Source organism: Balaenoptera ricei, chromosome 1 (assembly GCF_028023285.1).
Source record: "Balaenoptera ricei isolate mBalRic1 chromosome 1, mBalRic1.hap2, whole genome shotgun sequence".
In the NCBI taxonomy this organism is placed as follows: domain Eukaryota; kingdom Metazoa; phylum Chordata; class Mammalia; order Artiodactyla; family Balaenopteridae; genus Balaenoptera; species Balaenoptera ricei.
This window is the reverse complement of record NC_082639.1, coordinates 152,075,829-152,100,998: the sequence shown is the minus strand read 5'-3', so window position 1 is coordinate 152,100,998 and position 25,170 is coordinate 152,075,829. Positions and strand designations below refer to the sequence as shown.

At 37.4% G+C, this 25,170-nt stretch overlaps 1 protein-coding gene across 1 annotated transcript in view; it reads right to left on the bottom strand.

Annotated features, from left to right (window-relative positions):
- Positions 1-25,167, bottom strand: part of NSL1 (NSL1 component of MIS12 kinetochore complex) — a 53,819-nt gene extending 28,652 nt beyond the window's left edge. The window contains exons 1-4 of the mRNA XM_059938318.1: positions 24,921-25,167; positions 22,988-23,066; positions 17,417-17,547; positions 15,645-15,699 (exon numbers count right to left, since the gene is read on the bottom strand). Coding sequence (XP_059794301.1) covers positions 15,645-15,699; positions 17,417-17,547; positions 22,988-23,066; positions 24,921-25,151 — 496 coding nt within the window. The 5' untranslated portion in view covers positions 25,152-25,167. The remainder of the gene's footprint in view (positions 1-15,644; positions 15,700-17,416; positions 17,548-22,987; positions 23,067-24,920) is intronic.
- Positions 25,168-25,170: the final 3 nt, after the last annotated feature.

The window sequence follows — 25,170 nt, the reverse complement described above, 5'->3', positions numbered from 1 at the left end:
AGGCCAGAGGGCCTGGGCCCCTCCTGCTAAGCCTAAGCCCCACCCCCACCCCCAGGGCCTTTTCCTGCCCTATGGGTCCTAAGCATAGGCCCCACCAACCACCTAAACCTGTTCCTGCCTAAGCCCCACCCCCCACAGCCAAGGCCCTTTCTGGCTTTTTTTTTCTTTTTCTTTTTCTCCTCTTTTATACTATTGTGGTTCTGTTTTACCTTCCAGTTGTTGTTTCCTCTATATTTTAATTTTTTAATTCTTTTTAACATATCTGTTATTTTTCTAACCTAATTTTATTGTTTACTCTGTTATTGTTTTGCTCTTTTTTTTTTTTTTGCTACTCCACACAGCTTGTGGGATCTTGGTTCACGAGCCAGGTCGGGGCAGAGTTCCTGCAGTGGGAGCTCTGAGTCCGAACCACTGGACTAACAGAGAACCTCAGACCCAAGGAATAGTCATCAAAGTGAGGTCTCGCAGAGGTCCTCATCTCAGCATCAAGACCCAGCTCTACCCAACAACCTACAAATTCCAGTGCTGGAAGCTTCAGACCAAACAACCAGTAAAACAGAAACACAATCCCACTTATAAAAAAAAAAAAAAAAAGACGACAAAAAATATGTCACAGATGAAGGAGCAAGGAAAAACCTACAAGACCAAATAAATGAAGAGGAAATAGGCAACCTACCTATCAATTCAGAGTAATGATAGTAAAGATGATCCAGAATCTCGGAAATAGAATGGAGGCATGGATTGAGAAAATACAAGAAATGTTTAACAAAGATCTAGAAGAACAAAAGAACGAACAAACAGATGAACAACACAGTACCTGAAATGAAAAATACACTAAAAGGAATCAATAACAGAATAACTGAGGCAGAAGAACGAATAAGTGAGCTGGAAGACAGAATGGTGGAAATAACTGTTGAGAAGCAGAATAAAGAAAAATGAATGAAAAGAATTGAAGACAATCTCAGAGACCTCTGGGACAACAATAAAAGCACCAACATTCGAATTATAGGGGTCCCAGAAGAAGAAGAGAAAAAGAAAGGGTCTGAGAAAATATTTGAAGAGATTACAGTGGAAAACTTCCCTAACATGGGAAAGGAAATAATCCAAGTCCAGCAAGCACAGAGAGTCCCATATAGGATAAACCCTAGGAGAAACACACCAAGACACATATTAATCAAACTAATGAAAATTAAATTCAAAGAAAAATTATTAAAAGCAGGAAAGGAAAAGCAAAAAATAACATACAAAGGAATCCCCATAGGGTTATCAGCTGATTTTTCAGCAGAAACTCTGCAGGCCAGAAGGGAGTGGCAGGATATACTTAAAGTGATGAAAGAGGAAAACCTACAACCAAGATGACCCTACCCAGCAAGGATCTCATTCAGATTCGACAGAGAAATCAAAAGCTTTTCAGACAAGCAAAAGCTAAGAGAATTCAGCACCACCAAACCAGCTTTACCACAAATGCTAAAGGAACTTCTCTAGGCGGGAAACACAAGAGAAGAAAAAGACCCACAAAAACAAACCCAAAACAATTAAGAAAATGGTAATAGGAACATACATATTGATAATAACCTTGAATGTAAATGGATTAACTGCCCCAACCAAAAGACAGAGACTGGCTGAAAGGATACAAAAACAAGACCCATACACATGCTGTCTACAACAGACCCACTTCAGACCTAGGGACACATACCGACTGAAAGTGAACGGATGTTAAAAGATATTCCATGCAAATGGAAATCAAAAGAAAGCTGGAGTAGCAATACTCATATCAGATAAAATAGACTTTAAAATAAAGACTGTTACAAGACATAAGGAAGGGGGTTCCCTGGTGGCACAGTGGTTAAGAATCCGCCTGCCAATGCAGGGGACATGGGTTCGAGCCCCGCTCCAGGAAGATCCCACATGCCACGGAGCAACTAAGCACATGTGTCACAACTACTGAGCCTGTGCTCTAGAGCCTGAAAGCCACAACTACTGAGCCCGCACGTCTAGAGGCCATCTTCCACAACAAGAGAAGCCACCGCAATGAGAAGCCTGCGCACCGCAACAAATAGTCCCCGCTGGCCGCAACTAGAGAAAGCCCGCGCGCAGTAACGAAGACCCAACACAGCCAAAAATAAATAAATAAAATAAATAAATTTGTTTTAAAAAATCTGTTAAAAAAAAAAGAGATAAGGACACTACATAGTGATCAAGGGATCAATCCAGGAAGAAGATATAACAATTATAAATGTTTATGCACCCAACATAGGAGCACCTCAATACATAAGGCAAATGCTAACAACCATAAAAGGGGAAATCAACAGCAACACAATAATAGTAGGGGACTTTACCACCCCACTTACACCAATGGACAGATCATCAAAACAGAAAATAAATAAGGAAACACAAGCTTTAAATGACACAATAGACCAGATAGATTTAATTGATATTTATAGGACAGTCCACCCAAAAGTGGCAGAATACACTTTATTCTCAAGCGCACACAGAATATTCTCCAGGATAGATCACATCTTGGGTCACAAACGAAGCCTCGGAAAATTGAAGAAAACTGAAATCGTATCAAGCATCTTTTCTGACTACAATGCTATGAGATTGGAAATCAACCACCGGAAAAAGAACCGTAAAAATCACAAATACATGGAGGGTAAACAGTGCACTACTAAATAATCAAGAGATCACTGAAGAAATCACAGAAAAAATTTAAAAATACGTAGAACAAATGACAACGATGACCCAAAACCTATGGGACACAGCAAAAGCAGTTCTAAGAGGGAAATTTATAGCAATTCAACCTCACCTTAAGAAATAAGAAAAGTAGACGCAGACCTAGAAAATGGACTTGAGGACATGGGGAGGGGGAAGGGTAAGCTGGGACGAAGGGAGAGAGTGGCATGGACTTATATATACTACCAAGTGTAAAATAGATAGCTAGTGGGAAGCAGCCGCATAGCACAGGGAGATCAGCTCAGTGCTTTGTGATCACCTAGAGGGGTGGGATAGGGAGGGTGGGAGGGAGACGCAAGAGGGAGGACATATGGGGATATATGTATATGTATAGCTGATTCACTATGTTATAAAGCAGAAACTAACACACCATTGTAAAGCAATTACACTCTAATAAAGACATTACAAAAATCTTTTAAAAAAAAAGAAATAATATAAATCTCAAATAAACGACCTAACCTTATACCTAAAGCAACTAGAGAAAGAAGAACAAAGAAAACCCAAAGTCAGCAGAAGGAAAGAAATCATAAAGATCAGAGGAGAAATAAATGAAACAGAAATGAAGAAAACAATAGCAAAGATCAGTAAAACTAAAAGTCGGTTCTTTGAAAAGATAAAAAACATTGATAAACCTTTAGCCAGACCCATTAAGAAAAAAAGAGAGAGGATGCAAATCAGTAAAATTAGACATGAAAAAGGAGAAATCACAACTGACACCACAGGAATACAAAGGATTACAAGAGACTACTACAAATAACTATATGCCAATAAAATGGACAACCTGGAAGAAATGGACAAATTCTTGGAAAGTTACAATTTTCCAAGACTGAACCAGGAAGAACTAGAAAATATAAACAGACCTATCACAAATAATGAAATTGAAACCATAATTAAAAATCTTCCAACAAACAAAAGTCCAGGACCAGATGGCTTCACAGGTGAATTCTATCAAACATTTACAGAAGAGCTAATGCCCATCCTTCTCAAACTCTTCCAAAAAACTGCAGAGGGAAAAATACTCCCAAATTCATTCTATGAAGCCACCATCACCCTGATACCAAAACCAGACAAAGATATCACAAAAAAAGAAAATTAGACCAGTATCACTGATGAACACAGATGCAAAAATCCTCAACAAAATACTAGCAAACAGAATCCAACACATTAAAAGGATCATACACCACGATCAAGTGGGATTTACCCCAGGAATGCAAGGATTCTTCATTATACACAAATCAATCAATGTGATACACCATATTAACAAATTAAGGAATAAAAACCATATGATCATCTCAATAGATGCAGAAAAAGCTTTTGACAAAATTCAACACCCATTTATGATAAAACCTCTCCAGAAAATGGGCATAGAGGGAACCTACCTCAACATAATAAAGTCCATATATGACAAACCCACAGCAAACATCACACTGAATGGTAAAAAACTGAAAGCATTTCCACTAAGATCAGGAACAAGACAAGGATGTCCACTCTCACCACTCTTATTCAACATAGTTTTGGAAGTCCTAGGCACGGCAATCAGAGAAGAAAAAGAAATAAAAGACTACAAATTGGAAAAGAAGAAGTCAAACTGTCACTGTCTGCAGATGACATGATACTATACATAGAAAATCCTAAACATGCCACCAGAAAACTACTAGGACTAACCAATGAATTTGGTAAAGTTGCAGGATACAAAATTAATGCACAGAAATCTCTGGCATTCCTATACACTAACAATGAAAACTCAGAAAGAGAAATCAAGGAAACAATCCCATTTACCATCACAACAAAAAGAATAAAATACCTAGGAATAAACCTACCCAAGGAAGCAAAAGACTTGTACTTAGAAAACTATAAAACACTGATGAAAGAAATCAAAGATGACACAAACAGATGGAGAGACACACCATGTTCTTGGATTGGAAGAATCAATATTGTGAAAATGACTATACTACCCAAAGCAATCTACAGATTCAATGCAATCCCTATCAAACTACCAGTGGCATTCTTCACAGAATTTGAACAAAAATTTTTACAATTTGTATGGAAACACAAAAAATCCCAAATAGCCAAAGCAATCTTGAGGGAAAAAACAGAGCTGGAGGAATCAAGCTACCTGACTTCAAACTACACTACAAAGCTACAGTAATCAAGACAGTATGGTACTGGCACAAAAACAGAAATATAGATCAGTAGTACAGGATAGAAAGCCCAGAGAGAAACCCACGCACCTATGGTCACCTTATCTTTGATAAAGGAGGCAAGAATATACAATGGGGAAAAGACAGCCTCTTCAATAAATGGTGCTGGGAAAACTGGACAGCTACATGTAAAAGATTGAAATTAGAACACTCCCTAACACCATACATAAAAATAAACTCCAAATGGATTAAAGACCTAAATGTAAGACACTATAAAACTCTTAGAGGAAAACCTAGGCAGAACACTCTTTGACATAAACCACAGCAAGATCTTTTTTCACCCACCTCCTAGAATAATGAAAATACAAACAAAAATAAACAAATGGGAAGCCTTTGCACAGCAAAGGAAACCATAAACAAGACAAAAAGACAACCTTCAGAATGGGAGAAAATATTTGCAAATGAAGCAATGGACTAAGGTTTTTTTCTCCAAAATATACAAACAGCTCATGGAGCTCAATATCAAAAAAATAAACCACCCAATTAAAAAATGGGCAGAAGACCTAAATAGATATTTCATCCAAGAAGACATACAGATGGCCAAGAAGCACATGAAAAGAGGCTCAACATCACTAATTATTCGAGAAATGCAAATCAAAACTACAGTGAGGTATCACCTCACACCGGTCGGAATGGCCATCATCAAAAAATCTACAATAAATGCTGGAGAGGGTGTGGAGAAAAGGGAACCCTTTTGCACTGTTGGTGGGAATGTAAATTGATACAGCCACTATGGAGAACAGTATGGAGGTTCCTTAAAAAACTAAAATTAAAACTACCACATGGGGCTTCCCTGGTGGCGCAGTGGTTGAGAATCTGCCTGCCAATGCAGGGGACACAGGTTCGAGCCCTGGTCTGGGAAGATCCCACATGCCGTGGAGCAACTGGGCCCGTGAGCCACAATTACTGAGCCTGCGCGTCTGGAGCCGTGCTCCGCAACAAGAGAGGCCGCGATAGCGAGAGGCCCGCGCACTGCGATGAAGAGTGGCCCCCGCTTGCCGCAACTGGAGAAAGCCCTCGCGCAGAAACGAAGACCCAACACAGCCATAAATAAAATAAATTAAAAAAAAACAAAAACAAAAACAAAAAAAAACTACCACATGACCCAGCAATCCCACTACTGGGCATATACCCTGAGAAAACCATAATTCAAAAGGACACATAGGGCTTCTCTGGTGGCGCAGTGGTTAAGAATCTACCTGCCAATGCAGGGGACACAGGTTTGAGCCCTGGTCCGAGAGGATCCCACATGCCGCGGAACAACTAAGCCCGTGCACCACAAATACTGAGCCTGCACTCTAGAGTCCCTGATCCACAACTACTGAAGACTGTGTGCCTAGAGCCCATGCTCCACAACAAGAGAGGCTATTGCAATGAGAAGTCCACGCACCGCAACAAAGAGTAGCCCCCACTCACTGCAACTAGAAGAAGCCTGCATGCAGCAACGAAGACCGAACTTAGCCAAAAAAAAAAATTAAAAAAAAAAAAGGACACATGTACCCCAATGTTCATTGCAGCACTATTTACAATAGACAGGACATGGAAACAACCTAAATGTCCAACAACAGATGAATGGATAAGGAAGATGTTGTACATATATACAATGGAATATTACTCAGCCATAAAAAGGAACAAAATTGGGTCATTTCTAGAGATGTGGATGGACCTACAGTCTGTCATACAGAGTGAAATAAGCCAGAAAGAGAAAAACAAGTATCATGTATTAATGCATATATGTGGAATCTAGAAAAATGGTACAGATGAACCTATTTGTAGGGCAGGAATAGAGACACAGACGTAGAGAACGGACATGTGGACACAGCGGGGGAAGGGGAGGGTGGGACGAATTGGGAGATTAGGTTTGACATAAATACACTACCATGGGGAAAATAGATAGTGGGAACCTGCTGTATAGCACAGGGAACTCAGCTCTGTGCTCTGTGATGACCTAGATGGGGGGAGGAAGGGGGGGAGGGAGGTCCAAGAGGGTGGGGATATAGGTATACATATAGCTGATTCACTTCACTGTACAGCAGAAAGTAACATAACATTGTAAAGCAATTTTACTCCAATTAAAAAAAAAAAACCAAAAAGACAAAAAATAACAAGAGCTGATGAGGATGTGGAGGAATTGGAACCCTCAAACACTGCTGGTGGAAATGTGAAATGGTGCAGCCACTTTGGAAAACAGTTCAACAGTTCCTCTAAACATAGAGTTCCCATATGATCCAGCAATCCCATTCCTAGGTATATACACTCAAGAGAACTGTAAACATATGTCCACAGAATAACTTGTACACAAATGTTCATAGCAGAATTATTCATAACAACCAAAAGCAGAAACTCAAGAATATACTGATAAATGGATAAATAAAATGTCATATGTCCATAAAATAGAATCTTTGGCAAAAAAAAAGAAATGAAATACTGATACATGCTACAACATGGACCTTGAAAACATGCTAATTCAAAGAAGCCATTCTCAAAGGATGACATATTACATGGTTTGATTTATAAGAAATGTCTAGAATAGTCAAATCTATAGAGATAGAAAGCAGATTAGTGGTTGCCTAGGGCCAGGGGAGAGGGATGACAGATTGGGGGAGAATGTGGGGTTTCTTTTTGAAGTGATGAAAATGTTTAAAAATTAATTATGGTGATGGCTGCATAAAACTCTGTGAATATCGAGTTGCACACTTTAAATGGGTGAATGGGATAGTATATGAATTGTACCTCAATAAAGCCACTAGAAAAAAATAAGTGTCAAAGATAATGATGTAATATATTCCATATGGTAAATGAAAGTAAATAAAACAAAATTCAAGGGCATGAAATAAAAACTAAGAGTCTACCGCCCACAGACTTTTACTCAAAGTACCTAAGGAACCCAACAACAGAGTAGTAAACCTAGAAGGAAGCCATGACAATCAGAGAGTTTGGAACATTTTGCTATAAATTTAATTAATCACTGAGTGCAAAAGAGTAGCAGCTACTGAAGTGTTTTTTAACAAGAGAAGAACTAAAGTTCTAGACACAAAGAAGGAAAACGGGGAGGGGTGTGTTTATTCAGTGGGTAAAGTGTAATAAAGTCCTTTTCTTGCCCAGGAGGGGACTTGAAATACTGTATAACTCCCGACTGTGTTAGATAATTTTAGAATTATAGTATGCTAAAATTTTACAGGTAACACTAAAGGAAAAGAAGCATAGCATATAGCTTCCAAACCAGAAAAAAGTAAAATGAGAATAAAGAAAAATCTATCAACATGATAGATGGCAAAAAAGAGGGAAAATAGTAAAACTCCTATATTTGGAAACAAAAAAATATTCAGAGCTGAATTATGAAAGTTCTACATGTCAAGCCTCGAGGATATGGCTAAAGCAGGACTTATTGATAAATCTGTATCCTTAAACATATTTATTAAAAAATAAGACTGAAGTAAACTTAAGTGTTTAACTCAAGGAGCTAAAAATAACAGAGAAAACTCAAGAAAGCAGGAAGACCACACTAAAGATAAGATCAGAACTCAAGGAACCAGAAAAGTAAAAAACAATAGAGAAACTCAGCAAAACTAAAAGCTGACTCTCTGGGAAGACCAATAAAAACAAAGAAATCTACAGCAAGATATCAAGAAAAAAGACAGCAAAAACAAACGACATTAAGAAATAAGCGTATGTGGAACAAATTTTTTAAATTACAAGCAACTACTACAAACAGTTTCATACCAACATATTGAACACATGGATGAAAGAGACTATTTTCCAAACAGGTATTACCAAGATTGATTCAAGAAAAAAATTTAAAACCTGAAGAAATCAATAACCATTAAGTATACTAAATCAGTTAAGTCAAACTTACCCCCATACATACCCCAGGCTCACAGTTTTATACATGAACCTTATCAACTCTTCAAAGAACAAAAAATCTCTAATATTTAGAAACTGTTTTATGAGGGCAGCATAACCTTGATGACAAAACTGGAAAGGGACAGTATGGTTTGTTTTTTTTTTCATTAAAGTTCACCTGCTTTATTATTATTTTTTTCCTTATTAGAGGATAATTGCTCCACAATGTTGTGCCAGTTTCCACTGTACAATGAAGTGCATCAGCCATATGTATATCTATATCCCCCCTCTTGAACCTCCCACCCACCCCACCCTCCAGCCCGCCCATCTAGGTCGTCACAGAGCACCGAGCTGAGCTTCCTGTGCTTTATAGCATGCTCATGCCAGCCATCTTTTTTACACATGGTAGTGTATACATGTCACTCCCAATCTCCCAACCCGTCCCACCCTCCCCTCCCTGCCCCACCATGTCCACACATCCGTTCTCTACGTCTATATCTCTATTCCTGCCCTGCAAATAGGTTCAGTATGTTTTAAAACACATGTTTATTTTTTGTGTGACTACAGATGCAAATATACTATAGGTTAATATACTAAATAAAATACAGGTATAGAGTATAAGTAAATTTAATTCAAGTGTATAAAAGAAAACATAAACTAATGAGGAAGTGGAGTTTTCTCTATGAATGCAAAGATAACCATCAGAAAAATCTGTCACTGTTAACTCACCATATTAACAGAGTTAGAGACAAAAAAGCATACGATCTAGGGGCACAAGGGAACTTCATGAGTGATGAAAAATCCTATATCTGAATTGTGGTCACAGTTACATAGTTGTATACATTTGTCAAAACTCAAACTGTATGCATAAAATGGATGTATTTTATTATATGTAAATTATACCTCAATAAAGTTGGTCAAACAAGTATATGATCTCAGTTGATGCAAAAGAAGTGTTCAATAAAATTAAACATTTATTCATAATTTTAAAATATCATGGCCACTGGGCTTCCCTGGTGGCACAGTGGTTAAGAATCTGCCTGCCAATGCAGGGGACACAGGTTCGAGCCCTGGTCCAGGAAGATCCCACATGCCGCGGAGCAACTAAGCCCGTGCACCACAACTACTGAACCCGCACTCTAGAGCCCGCGAGCCACAACTACAGTGCCCGCATGCTGCAACTACCGAAGTCCGCACGCCTAGAGCCCGTGCTCCGCGACAAGAGAAGCCACCACAATGAGAAGCCCGCGCACCGTAACCAAGAGTAGCCCCTGCTCAACACAATTAGAGAAAGGCCGCGCAGCAACGAAGACCAAAAATAAATAAATAAAATAAATTTTAAAAATTTAAAAAATATATATATATCATGGCCACTATCATTACTAGTATTCAATATTACACTGGAGGTTGTTTTTTTTTTTGGTTTTTGGGTTTTTTTCCTTAAAAAATTTTTTGTTGAAGTATAGTTGATTTATAATGCTGTGTTAGTTTCTGGGGTACAGCAAGCTGATTCAGTTATACATATATATATATGCTTTTTCATATTCTTTTCCATTATGGTTTATTATAGGACATTGAATATAGTTCCCTGTGCTATACATTAGGACCTTGTTGTTTATCTATTTTATATGTAGTAGTTTGTATCTGCTAATCCCAAACTCCTGATTTATCTCTCCCGCACCCCCTAAATATTAATAATGGAGGCTCTAATCAATGTAATAATAAGACAAAAATAGAACATGTATAAAGTTAGGAAAAAGATAAAACCTAGCATTACTTGCAAATGATATGATTATCTACATTTTTAAAAATCTAGTTGAAATTAGATAATTAGAACTAATAAGAGTTCAGCAAATAAAGATCAACGGTATTCCTAAACACCAGGAATATTCAATTACAATGTGTAATCCCAAAATGTTACCATTTACAATAGCTACAAAAAGGTATCTAGGAACAAATAAAAGATGTGTAAAACCTATGTGGAGAAATTTATAAAATACTATTTTTTTCTTAAAACCATCTTTATTACATGTCTTTAAACACTTCTCTACATGCATTACAGAATATCTTATCAGATCCAGTCCCTTAAATAACACTGTTTTCAACATAGCAAGCAGGCAGCACTCTTATAAACATCTTTATTACATGTGTTTATAAAACACTATTGGAGGACATTTTGAAAAACCCAAAATGAGATATAATATGTTCACAAATGGGAAGACATATATTGTAAACGTGGCACTTCTCTCCAAATTTATCTATAAATTAAATGCAATTCCAATCAAATCCCAATAAGATTTTTCAAGCAATTTTACAGTTGATCCTAACAATTCCTATGGAAGAGTAAAGGGCCAAAAACAGGCAACAAAATTTGGAAGAAATTGCAAGATATCAAGTCTTCTTTTAAACTACAGAAACTTAAAAAGTGTGGTAATGGTGCTGAGACAGCCAAGTCAACCAATAACGTTAAAATGAGAATCCGGGGGAATTCCCTGGTGGTCCAGTGGTTAAGACTCCACACTTTCACTGGCAAGGGCCAGGGTTCAATCCCTGGTCAGGAAACTAAGATCCCACAAGCCGCGTGGCCAGAAAAAAAAGAAAAAGAGAGACAGAGCGCAGAAACAGACCCCCAAATACATGGAAACTTAGTATATTAGAGAGTGACATTACAAAGCAGTGGAAAAGAGATGGACTATTCAATAAATGATGCTAGGACAACTGGCTACCAGTACAGTAGAAATTAGATCCCTTCCTTATAAAATTTTTTTTAAAATTCAGTTGTATTCAAGTCCTAAACATGATAATCAAAAGTCTATAAATAAAATAACAAAGGATCTTTATGTCATTCAGATAGACACTTAAAGACACTGAAAGAGCATTTATAATGGAAAAACTCTGGTAAATCCGACTACATTAAAACTTATGTAAACATATATAAAAGGTCATTATAAAGTTATAAGACAAGCCAAAAATTTAGAGCAAATATTTACAGTGCTTATAACACAAATATCCATAATGTGTATGTGCATGTACGTTCATGTGCCTGTGTATATGACTCTTAGAAATGAATAAGGAAAATTCAAATAACCCAACCGAAAAACAGGCAAAGAATATAAATAGGCAATTCAAGGATGCTCAACCTCACTTTAAATACTACCGCATGTCCATCAAATTGGCAGAAAAAAAAAAAAATACAGAAAGCCTGACGGTAATAATTGTTGGCAAAATGTAGAGAAGCAAGAACTCTCAAACATTGCTGGTGGGACGGTAAACTGATACGACTCTTTTGGAAGGGTAGTAAAGCTCATATGTAATAAAGCTAAACAGAGACAAGCCCTGTGGACCTAGAAATTTTGCTTTCAGAAATCTACCCCAGAAAATCTGTGACATATTTACACTTTACAAGGACACAGGTATAAAAATATTCATTGTAATGTTTATAACAGCCAAAAAAAAAGAAACTAAGTGTCCCTCAGTAGAGGAATGGATTTACAGAGGTATATTCATACTCAGGAATATTATTTAGAAACTAAATGAATAAAGAGATGTGTGTATAAAATATTGAGTGGGGAAAATAAGTTGCAGAATGATATGATTGGTATGATACAATTTATGTAAAATTTTAAAACAAATGCCATACATTGTTTATGGATACCTTGATAAAGTATCAATAAAAGCATAAAAACATGGATAGGAAGGAACCACTAACCTTGAGGATGGTGGTTACTTCTGAAGTAAGAGGGAGTGGAATGGGATGGTGAAGGGTACAAAGAAAGTTTCAACTGTATCCGTACCTTTTAATTCCTAAGAAGGTCTGATCCAAGTTTGGCAAAATATGAATAGCCCTTAAAAATAAGTGGTAGGGGGCTTCCCTGGTGGTGCAGTGGTTGACAATCCACCTGCCAATGCAGGGGACACAGGTTCGGGCCCTGGTCTGGGAAGATCCCACATGCCGCGGAGCGACTGGGCCCGTGAGCCACAACTACTGAGCCTGCGCATCTGGAGCCTGTGCTCTGCAACAAGAGAGGCCGCGATAGTGAGAGGCCCGCGCACTGCGATGAAGAGTGGCCCCCGCTTGCCACAACTAGAGAAAGCCCTCGCACAGAAACGAAGACCCAACACAGCCAAAAATAAATAAATAAATAAATAAACACACAATTTTGAGGAAAAAAAAAATAAGTGGTAGGTACAAAGATGTTCATTATGTTATACTCCATGTTTTCTATATGTTTGAAATATTTCAAAGAATTTTTTAAAAAATCAACTCTGCTTGATGTGTATGCAATGGGTTGGAAGAGAGTAAGAGTGAAACAGAAGACCTTCAGGAAAGCATCTCTACAAATCCTGGCTAGAGTGATGGTGACCTAGATTAGAGGTGATAATAGAGAGGTGAAGAGAAGTGGATGAACATGAGATTATATTTCAAAGGAATAATTTGTAGGACTTATTGATGGATTGTAGATGAGGAGTTCAGGAGAGGAAAGAATCAAAGTTGACTTCTCACTAAAGCAGTACGTAGGTGAAGGTGCTGTTTACTCGGATGGGGAAAACCGGGAATGGAATCAGTTGGAGAGCATGAAAGAATCCTGTTTTATGTTCATCTCTTATTTCTACTCAGACATAAGCTCTTTATGGGGAGAATCTTTTTTATCTCCATATCCCCCAGAGTTACTAACATAACTATGCCAAATAATTATTATATACATTGCTTAAGTAACATGTTTTGAAAACTAGACAGCCTTCTTTAAAAGTGTCAGCTTTCAAATAAGCCTGATATCACTTAATATTCTAATAACAAACAAAATTCCAAGAAGTTCCCTAAAAAGTTTTCCCATGTAACTTATTCAGAGTTTTAACTTCTATACAAATTTATGCTTTCCACTTTTCTCCTAAGCCATTTTAATTAATTTCATATGATTTTATCAGTTGAATGTATTATAAGCTATGTAGTATTATAAGGTGTACCACTGTAAAAGGGATAGGATTTATTTATTTATTTATTTATTTTTAATAAATTCATTTATTTATTTTTGGCTGCATTGGGTCTTCATTGCCGTGTGCAGGCTCCTCATTGTGGTGGCTTCTCTTGTTGTGGAGCACGGGCTTCGGTAGTTGTGGCATGCGGGCTCAGTAGTTGTGGCACACGGGCTTAGTTGCTCCGCGGCATGTGGGACCTTCCCGGACCAAGGCTTGAACCCATGTCCCCTGCACCGGCAGGTGGATTCTTAACCACTGCACCACCAGCGAAGCCCAGGGATAGGATTTATAATAGGGTTATTATTACATAGCATCTCCTTATAAACTACTACTTATATATTTTAGTTACAGTTTATAGACCCCCTTATCTCATGTGATTCATAACAACCTCAATGAGTAGGCAGGACATTTCTATAACATTTAGTGACAGAGCTGGAATTCACACCTAAAGCATCAGGCTATGTAGACTTCATCATAAAGAAACCTGTGACTTGCCCAAGTCACAAGTTTCAAGTGACTTGCTCAAGGACATTCAGCTAAAAAAACTGTAAGTTAATTTTGCTGTGCTTAAAGAGGTGTTGCTATTCTAAGTTTATAAACATTATGAAAATGTATAATGACAAAAATCTCAAAATTTATCCAAAAGATAGATTCTAATTATTTGATTAACTGTGAAGTCAGAATCACATGACAAAGAAGATTTTTCCACTAATACTACATAACTGAAATGGTAGGAAGAAAATCATGTAGACCATCAAAGGATCATTTAAATAAACCGGTTTTCCCTCCTAAGATAAAAAGGTTACCAAGTTTCTTTGGCGAATTAACTATAGTTAAAAAGTAATACTTGAGTATATTGTGATAACACATTTTTCAATTATTATTTTTTTGTTGTTCAAACCAAAACAAGTATATGTCAACCACTGCATTTTGGCAACTAACCATTTTTAGTGAACCATGACAATTAAGTGTTAGGTCCTAGGTCAATTTTTATTATCAAATACAGTGAGTGCTGTGATTTTAACCAATTTCAGAGTATCTTTACTTCCCCCTCTCAGTTTATCCCATTGGCTTGGGACACTTAAGAAGGGCAAGGGGACATGTTAGAAAGTAAATCAGAATTCAACAAGGGCGAGGTACTCAAAGCCATAAGTATAGAAATCCCATACAAATAAATGAAGGTCTTAACTGTTTTACTGATACTTCAGAAATGGTACTCTTGAGCACCAAAGGCAAATTTCAAAAGGTCTCAAGAAAACTGCTAGAAATTTTTAAATGTGAGAATAGCGTCATTTAAAAATACATATGATCCACATTTTTAGCAAAGTCGGTTCTATTGCTGTATTTACAAAATTGGTATAAATTTTATTTCTTTGTGATTTAGAGGGTGCACCTAAGTGGACACAGAATTGAGGTCAAAGGCATAACAAGTGTATGTACCTCTTCTTAAGTTCAACATTATATTTTTGTTGGATTTTATTCTGTAAACGATGAGAAACCAGTGATGGTTATCACACTGAGGAGAGACACCATGAGTGCTTTAATAGTATAACTTTGGCTGTAATGCAAAGAATGGATGGTTTAATAGCATTAGAGATGGGAGGGTATTATAACAGAAGTTAGAGATTGACAAGGTGTTATAATAGTCTAGGTCAGGAGAGTGCTTAATAAAAGTCCAGCTTCCTGGGTCCTAGCCCTGGAGATTCTGAGTTGGAAGGTTTAGAGCAAGTTCTTATAATCCTAATTGAAAAAAACACTTAAACACTGATGACTGGTAGTGAGTTAGAGCATCAAAGGGAAGATAACCTTGATGGTGAAACCTTTAAGAGTATCAGGAACTCCTGAAAATTACAAGCTCATGCTTCACTTTTACCATAAACACTGACTCACCTGGATCAGGGTCATATTTTAGGTCCAATGAATGTACAACAGGGTGGTATTGCTTCTAAACATAAAATAAAACAGATTTAATTTAACAACTTAGAGCCTCATACAAACATTTCCTTCAGTTTATGCAAGCAAATATATTATTAGTCAGTAGTACCATTCTTTTGCCAAAAAAACCCCACAAAAAAATAAAAACAAACAAAAAACCCCAAAATTAGATCCTGAAAATCTGTAGCGAAGGGAGGAGAAAAGAAGAAAAGATCAAACTAAGTCTGAATTATACCTTTTATAGTATTGCCACCTACTGCATACACTAAGATACAGCACCATAAAAAAGCATAAGAGGGAATTCCCTGGTGGTCCAGTGGTTAGGACTGCACGCTTTTGTCGCTGAGGGTCAGGGTTCAATCCCTGGTCAAGGAACTAAGGTGCAGCCAAAAAAAAAAAAAAAAAAAAAAAACAGGAAAAAAAAATGCATGAGAAAAGCAATCAAGCAAATTAGAGGCATAGAGATGGAATCTCGTGTTTAGAAAGTACCAGGTAGTTTTCAAATTATGAATGGACTGTTTTTCAAAAGTTCATTTTAAGACAAGTGTTTAGAACTCAGAACTCATATTCCCACAGAAACTCTGTTTTAAAAAGTGGCCAGGCCACTACCACATCAGCACACTAATGCCTACCTACATATCCTGTGATACACTGGGACTGCAATAGCAGAACTATAAGAACAGGATCCAAAATTCAGGCAAAAAGAAAGCGAAGAATGTCTCTCCTTTCTCTTGCCCAAAGTAGCAGGAGCCAAAAAGGTTTTTTTGTTGTTGTTGTTGTTTGTTTGTTTTTTAAAAAAGCTGTCTTTAGTATCCTCACCCCATCCATTTTGCATCAATTTTAAACTTCCACAGCAGTACCCCACCTAGGCCGGCCAACTTCCTTTCTTTTATGCAATACTGATTACTAGCTTTTGGTGGGGGAGGAAGTGTAGTAATAGAGAGGGAGATGCTGGAAAATAAATACATTTTGAATGTTTTTCCCGAGGAAACTTTAAAAGTGGATGAGGCAAAGGGAGTGGGGTATTTCTTGGAGGACTGACTTCTATGGAAGAAAAAAATGAAAAATTTTGCTTATAATCATTTTTTTCTCACAGAATGATAACTAAAATGTTTTAGAGAAAGTACCTGTCTTCACTCTCTAAAACAATTCCTGAAAGGAAAGCAACTAGAAAATTTATATGTGAAAGTATGCTAATTTCAAAAACTAACGACAAAAAGTAAAGCACAATCGAAAGCAACATGTATGTCTCACTCCAGAGGCAATGCCATTCCCAGCAAACCTACTTCCATCTCATCATGATTTTTGGAGCAAAACAAATTATACACAATTCATAAAGCAAATTTTGGTGTTATAAAACAGGTAGTCAATCTTCATCATCGATTTAACTAAAGGGTCTTCCAAAATACATGAACATATACAAATAATGTGCCAAATACAAATGACGGATAGAAGGAAAAGGCTTAAAAAATACATTTCTTTTTCCCTCCTGGCCTCAGAATTAAGTCACTGTCAGTCTTCCATCTTCAAATTCTATTTTATTTTATCATCAGCTGTATTCAAAACCTAGTGTGACTTAGGAGGAGACAAACAGTAGTAACTGAGGCAGGAAAGACAAAGAAAACAAAATATCATTTACCTCCACTTGGATCTCATACTTTAATTTTTTTACTGTAGTAAAATAGACATTACATAAAATTTACTATTTTAAAGGTAAATCATCTTACCAGAATTTCTTGTTTTGCTTTTATGATTTTGATGACACATTCAAGGATCTTTCTGGGATACTGCTTACGTTTTGTGGCTATATCGACTATGATTTCATCAAACTGGTCTTCAAGGACTTTGATATCAGAATCTATTTCGAGGGAAAAATAATATCAAAAAATTCCTTAAAACACATTTTTTAATATTCTATATGAAAATGTAACATAATAAACTAAATTTAGAAAACACAAAATTTAAGGAAAACAAATATGGCAAGTTAATGGATGCCCCACTTTGGTAACTGATTCATTTATTCATTGAACAGTCGATTACTTACTGAGCCCCTATGGGAAGCCAAGCCTAAATCAGAAAATACAAAGATGAACATAACATAATCCCTGTTCTCTAAGAGCTCACGGTTCACTGCAAGAAACAGACATACAACTGCAAAACAACTGAATACACACAGTAGAGGTATGAACAAAATGCTGTCAGGACAAAGAACAGCGGAACACTAACTCTGCCTTGGGAATTTAAGACTTTAAAGAGAAAATAACATTTGATTTGGAACTTGAAATATAAGTGTAAATCCATTGCATAAAAAAAGGTAGGGAAAAAAATAATAGGGAGATGCATTTGAAGCAGAGAAAACAGTATCTGCAAGATCAAAGAGTCTTTAGGAAACAGAAAAAGATCTAAATGGCTGCAGGTTAAAGTATAAGGAAAAAAGGATGATAATATATAGAAGAGCCACACTGTAAAGAACATTTAACATCAGGGATGCTAACAAGTTTTGACTTTATCATGTGCTGAACCAAAGCCGTGACAATAGCAGTGAGTGGAGTAGCTAGATCTGAAACAGGCACAACTGGATAAATGGTAGGAAAACGTAAAAGATACGGTGACTTCAGAGTTTCTTCGATTCGGCTAAAGCTATCTTATCAGTTGCTTTCCTGTGTTTTAAAGTACAGTTGGCCCTTGAACAACGTGGAGGTTAGGGGCACCAACCATCCTTGCCGTCAAAAATCCAAGCATAACTTTATAGTTTGCCCTCTGTGGAAACTTTAGAGTTTCCACATCTGTGGATTCAACCAACTACAAATGGTGTCGTACTGTATTTGGTGAAAAAAATCCCTGTATAAGTGGACTCTTGCAGTTCAAACCTGAGTTGTTCAAGAGTCAAATGTACTGATTCTCAAACTCTGAAAGAATGAATAATCACCTGGGGAACTTGTCAGAAGTGCAGAAATTTCTTTTTACTTTTTAAAAAACAGCTTTATTGAGGTGTAACTGTCATACAGTGAGTGGCACATATTTAAAGTATACGATTTGATAAGTTTTGACATATGTGTATACCCTTGAAACCACCACTACAGTCAAGATAATGAACACAACCATCACCCCTAAAAGTTTCCTAATGCTCCCTTGTAATCTCTCCCTCCTGCTCCTCCCAAACTGCTCTCTATCCCCAGGCAATCACCAATCAAATTTTTGTCACTATATTCTAGTTTTCATTTCCTAGAATCTTATATAAATGAAATCATACAGTACGTACTCTTTGGTAAGGAGAAGTACAGAAATTTTGATTCCTAGTAGAGTTCTCTGGAATGGGGCCCAGAAATTAAGCACCCCAGATGAAATTAATGCAAGGGATACATCAACTTTATTTTGAAAATCACTTTAAAAAGTAGCAAATATTAAGTAGCTAAAAATACTAAAGAGCTAGGTCCTCAGCTTAACTGGTCTTACGTCATTTGTGTTCTGCTATGTCAAAGTCTATGATAGAAATAGATCTATTTATTTTATTGAGTAGAGCTTCATTAGGGAGAAGTCTGAAACGTTACATATTTTGAGAACATTTTGAGACACTGCTGACATACATCAGCATAAACATATATATCATAAAGATTAATGAGGTATATATCATGTATGGTCTTCCATTCGTGAAAAGAATATTCACTAAGCCCAATTAAATTACTTCTTCTGAGAGTATTATAAAATATAGTCATTTCTTACTTTGAATACTCATTTAAATGAGCAGTCTTCCCTATATTTTAATTTATTATTTAAAAAGTTCAATCACTAGCCTGAAAGGAATATTGTTAACTATTTCACAATCAGTTTAAAAAAACAAGTCTCCCAGCTAAATCTTCCATGTAGAGAAGAAAACGGTTTCTTAGCGCCACCTAATGATAAAGCTACAAAACTGAAATGTATAAATTTGAGCAGGGAAGAACTTGTCATTAATCTAACAAACATGTACTGTGTGCCAAGCCAAGTATTGAAAACATAGTGATGAGAAAAAATATATATAATCGCTGCTCTCAAGGAACTTATCTTTTAATTCTTAAATGTGTCAGGTCCGGACTTCTGAATTCAAGTCCTTTCAGGGTAGAAGGGCAGGGAGGAAGTTGGTTTCATTTGCACATTCATTCATTCTTTTATTCATTCACTCATTTGCACAATGATCTCAATGAACAAAACAGACAAAAACCTCTGCCCTTGTGAAGCTTACTTATTGATTCTATGTATTAGATCAGACACAGATCCTATTAATTCTACCTGCTAACATCTCTTGAACCCATCCTCTTCTCTCCTTTCTTAGGGTAAGTCTTCGCCACCTTTTGGTGTATTACTGCAATAACGTACTAAGGTCTTAGAGGTTCTCTCTTGAATTTCTCCCTTCTCCAATCTGTCCCCCACACAGCCAACAGTTAGCTTTCTAAAACACAAGCCTTTTCTTGTTATAGTAGTGCACCCTTATCTGTGGTTTCACCTTCCGCAGTTTCAGTTACCCACGGTCAACCATGGTCTGAAAATATTACATGGAAAATTTGTAAGTTTTAAATTGTGCACCATTCTGAGTGGCATGATGAAAACCTCGTATCATCCTGCTCTGTCCCACCCAGGACCTGAATCATCCCTTTGTCCAGTGTATCCTGCCCATTAGTCACTTGGTAGCCATTGTTGCAGTATCGTGATGCTTGTTTTCAAGGAACCCTTATTTTATTGATACTTAATAATGGGCCCAAAGCACAAGAGTAGTGATGCTGGCAATTCAAATATGGCAAAGAGAAGCTGTAAAGTGCTTCCGTTAAATGAAAAGGTGAAAGTTCACAACTTAATAAAGGAAAAAAATTGTATGCTGAAGTTGCTAAGATCGACAGTAAGAATAAATCTTCCATCCATGAAATTGTGAAGGAAAAAGAAATCTGTGCTAGCTTTGTGGTCGTACCTCAAACTGCAAAAGTTACAGCCACATTGCATGATAAGTCCTTCGTTAGGATGGAAAAGACATTAAATTTGTACAATAAGATATTCTGAGAGTGAGGGAGAGAGATCACATTCACATAACTTTCATTACAGTGTATTATTATAATTATTCTATTTTATTATTAGTCATAGCTGTTAATCTCTTGCTGCGCCTGATTTCTAAATTAAACTTTATCATAGATATATATAGGATGGATAAACAACAAGGTTGTACTGTATAGCACTGGCAACTATATTCAATATTCTGTGACAAACCATAATGGAAAAGAATATGAAAAAGAATATACATATATATGTATAACTGAGTCACTTTACCGTACAGAAAAAATTAACACAACATTGTAAATCAACAGTACTTCAATAAAATTTTTTAAAAAATAGTAGATACAGGGTTTGGTACTATCTGAGATTTCAGGCATCCACTGGGCATCCTGGAACACATCCCCCTCAGATAAGAAAGGACTACTGTAATTTTACTTTAAAAACCTTCACCAGCTTCCTATTACCTACAGGATAAAGTGCAGATTCCTCAGCATATCCTACAGGGCTTTCTGTGATCTGATCCCAACTTATCTTTCTGGCCACATCTGTCATTAGTTTTCCCAATTCACTGCTGACATTCTGCAAACATATCACTCCTTTGTGCCTTTGCATATGCTTTTCTCTTTGCTTCAAATGTCCTTCCTACCTCCTTTCTGTCTAGCACACGCTTACTTATTAAATGCATTTCCTTTAACAACAACCTACTCTGTTACGTCTTCTCCCACTTCCTAAAGAGTAATAGTGATTCTTTGTCCATTTCCTTTCCTTAATGATGAGCTCCTAAATGGTAAGAACCATATCTTTTCATCTATTTCCTGGAATTTGGCATAGTGTCTGGCATTTATCAAGTGCCCTTGAAAGAAGGTAAAAATGTAGTATTCTCAACTATTTCCCCTCAGAGTTATAAGGGGGAAAAGGGATAGAGAATATCCACACTTCAGAGCCATCCACCCAGGCTGCCAACCTGTCAGAAAATACATGGTAATCTATAAACTGATGAATCATATTGCTGAAGGCAGTCTGGACCAAACAATAAAGCAATTCCAAAGTGACTTCAAAGAACAAGAGTCAGATAAACACACAGTAGAAGCTGTGTAGTTTGAAAATACTCCTAGGTGATTCTGATACACTGCCCCTCCCCCACTAATTGGCAATCACTCATAGTATCTGGAAAATCTGATGTTATTTTTTCCATTTTAATATATAAACTGGAAAGTGAACTTTGGTGACTTTGAAGAGGATTAATGCCGAGGATTAAAGAGTGAAGTCTTCTGGGCAAAGAATTATCTTAATGTTGAGGAGAAAAATTATAGCCACAGAGAATTACTTGATGGGCTTGGAATAAACTCAAGGGTATAAGTGGTTAATCTGAACAGCTAGCAGTGATATCAATCTATGCTGGTCAAATCTCCGTACTATCACCATGGGGACCAACAAGACACTCCAGTCCTCTTACCGGGGCAGCCCTTCTCCTGGACATTGCTGGAGAGTTCTGCCTCTCTTCCCACACTGATCATTCTTTTTCTACTACATTTTTACCTTCCTACACTGACCATTTTCTATTAAAACTTTTATTTCTTTAGATATGTCAACATCATTAGTTAGGGTACAATCTAGTCTGCTCTAGACGAGGAAAATATTCTGTTTTATTAAGGAGGTTTCTACAAATACTGACCTCATCCTTTACATGGTACTTTTATAGCTTAACTTCACGTTTCTAAGAGCACTTCACTATCTACTCAAAGGATCACTTGTAAAAATACAACTTGATTTATAAAGTATTAAGCATAGGGACTCTCTGGACCTGTTTCTTCATCTGGGGATAGTTCTACAGTATTTTCCAATAAGCTACTGACAAGGGTACTTTTGAAGTTTAATCAGATGAAAGTCTTGTTGGGAATGCCAGATAGTATATATCAATATAAAGGATCACAGTAACCACTACGTTGCTTGCCTCAGCTTATGACCTCAATAGTCTTCTAGATTAGTTTTCTCTTTTTTCCAGCAAAGGAACTCTTCCACTAAAGGAATTTTAAAAGAAGTGACACTGAAAATGGGGATTAAGAATTAGCACTCAAAATAAAACTAGAGGGAATTCCCCGGCGGTCCAGTGGTTAGGACTCCGCACAGGTTCGATCCCTGGTTGGGGAACTAAGACCCTGCAAGCCTCGCAGCACGACCAAAAATACAATAAAATTAAATTAAATTAATAAATAAAACTAGCCACAAAAATAACTCAGAAATGAATGACAGAGGGACAAAGCGAAATCACATACCCATAAAGTAATTGTCTGAAGCTTCCTGCCATGCTTGCCCATTAATGCTGACATTCTCTTGCACAGCTGATTCAAAAGTCTGCAATAAAGTCACAATAGTCAAGTCACTGAAAATAACTTTAAATACTGAACTCAAACATTTTGGCACAATAACAATTTCAGAATTTGTGATAGAGAATATTAAAAAAAGTAGCAGGGGCTTCCCTGGTGGCGCAATGGTTAAGAATCCGCCTGCCAATGCAGGGGACACGGGTTCGAGCCCTGGTCCACGAAGATCCCACATGCCTCGGAGCAACTAAGCCCGTGCGCCACAACTACTGAGCCTGCACTCTAGAGTCCGCGTGCCGCAACTACTGAAGCCCGCTCACCTAGAGCCCGTGCTTTGCAACGAGAGAAGCCACCGCAATGAAAAGCCTGCACACTGCAACAAAGAGCAGCTCCTGCTCGCCACAACTAGAGAAAGCCTGCGCACAGCAACAAAGACCCAACGCAGCCAAAAATAAATAAATAAAATTTTTTTAAAAAAGAATGCATATATAACTGAATCACTGCTGTACAGTAGAAATTAACACACTGTAAATCAACTATACTTCAATAAAATAAATTTAAAAATAACTATCACAAAAAAGAATGTGATAATACTATATTATGTGGTTTTAGATAAAGAGATATCAACATAATTAAAGTCTCTGCCTTTTATCTGCTCTCTTAATTATAGTAAAACAAGTTAATTCCCTTGGTAGTTTCACACCTTTTATCTTCTAATCCACTTTCTCATCCATTAAATAAGGTATAATAGGTTAAGCCAAGTTCCTCTTTTTTGTAAGGTAATTAAATGTTCTAAGCACCTTAGCACTTCCTAGAAAGGGGTAAATTCTAAGATCATTACACAACAAAACAGTCTTCTCCCAAGAAACTACTAAAAATGTCCTCAGGTATGTCTCTATTCTTCCCTTGCTTGCAAGGAGAGAATGATATGAGAGCCAGTGTACACAACACTGGAATATAGAATCACAACCCAGGGAGTGTTCATTCTTCATCCATTTAACCTTTATTTTGGTTGCACTGTGGTCATTCACACTCAAAACTGTACTGCATTATAAGCATTTTAACTTTTTTTCCTGAATATAAATAGATTGTGTGCTTCCTTTTGACAGGCACAAATCCCTCAATTTGTTATGTCTTTCCCCAAAAAACTATCTTCTTCAGGGCTTTGCAAAATATTTAAGAAAGGAAGGGGAAATGTATTATAAGGGCCAGTGTGTGATCTTACTGAAGTTTATAAGCAAGACAGCTTCCTTATCTACTTTAGGCTTGTAGGGAAAAAGTTTTCGCTCTCTTCACAAGATGTTCTAAAACAAACAAAAGGAAAGACCAAAAGCTAGCCTGGTGACTGACTGACTGACTGACTTCCAAGATTACCCTCTCCTAGAGAATTTCGCAGAGTCTCTGTCTGCACCTTCCAATAGGGGAGCAACTAGCCACTTGATGGCTGCTGAGGCCTTAAAATGTGGCTAGTAGGAAAGGAGATGAGCTGTAAGTTTAAGACAGATTTGAAAAGCTTAGTATGAACAAAAGAATGTAAACTATCTCGTTCATTTAACTATCTCGTTCATTTTTAAATTGTTACAAGTTAAAACGATATCTTGGACATGGTTAAATAAATGTTATTAATTTCACCTACTTTTTCTTACTTTTAATTCCAAGTTACATACATGGCTTGCCTTGTATTTTCTATCGGACAGCACTGGTCTAAGTAATTAACAATACCCAGCAGCCTCTAGCATCTACTTCGTTCCCTCCCGTGTCCCGGGCTGCTTCTAACCAAGCGTGGGGCACCGTTAACTCTGCCGAAGCCTGCTGTGCGCTCTTTCTGACCACTGAGACCGGGGGTGTGGAGACAGGGGGTGATAAGACAAGACTGGGCCCGTACCCACTGCGCATCTCGCAGCACGGGCTCCCGAATCTCCTCTGGCAGCGCGTCCCCCAGCTTTTGCACGAAGCAGCCGCACAGTTCTAGCATTTCCGTCACGGCCCGCTTCGAGGTGCAGCGCACCCGGAAGTCTTTTCGGGAGGTGGCAAAGACCGAGGCTCCATCGTCTGTCCCGGCCACTCTCTCCACGTCCCGTGGAGGAGAAAGGGCCACCGACTCAGCCCCCTCCATTTTTCCAACTTGAATTGTG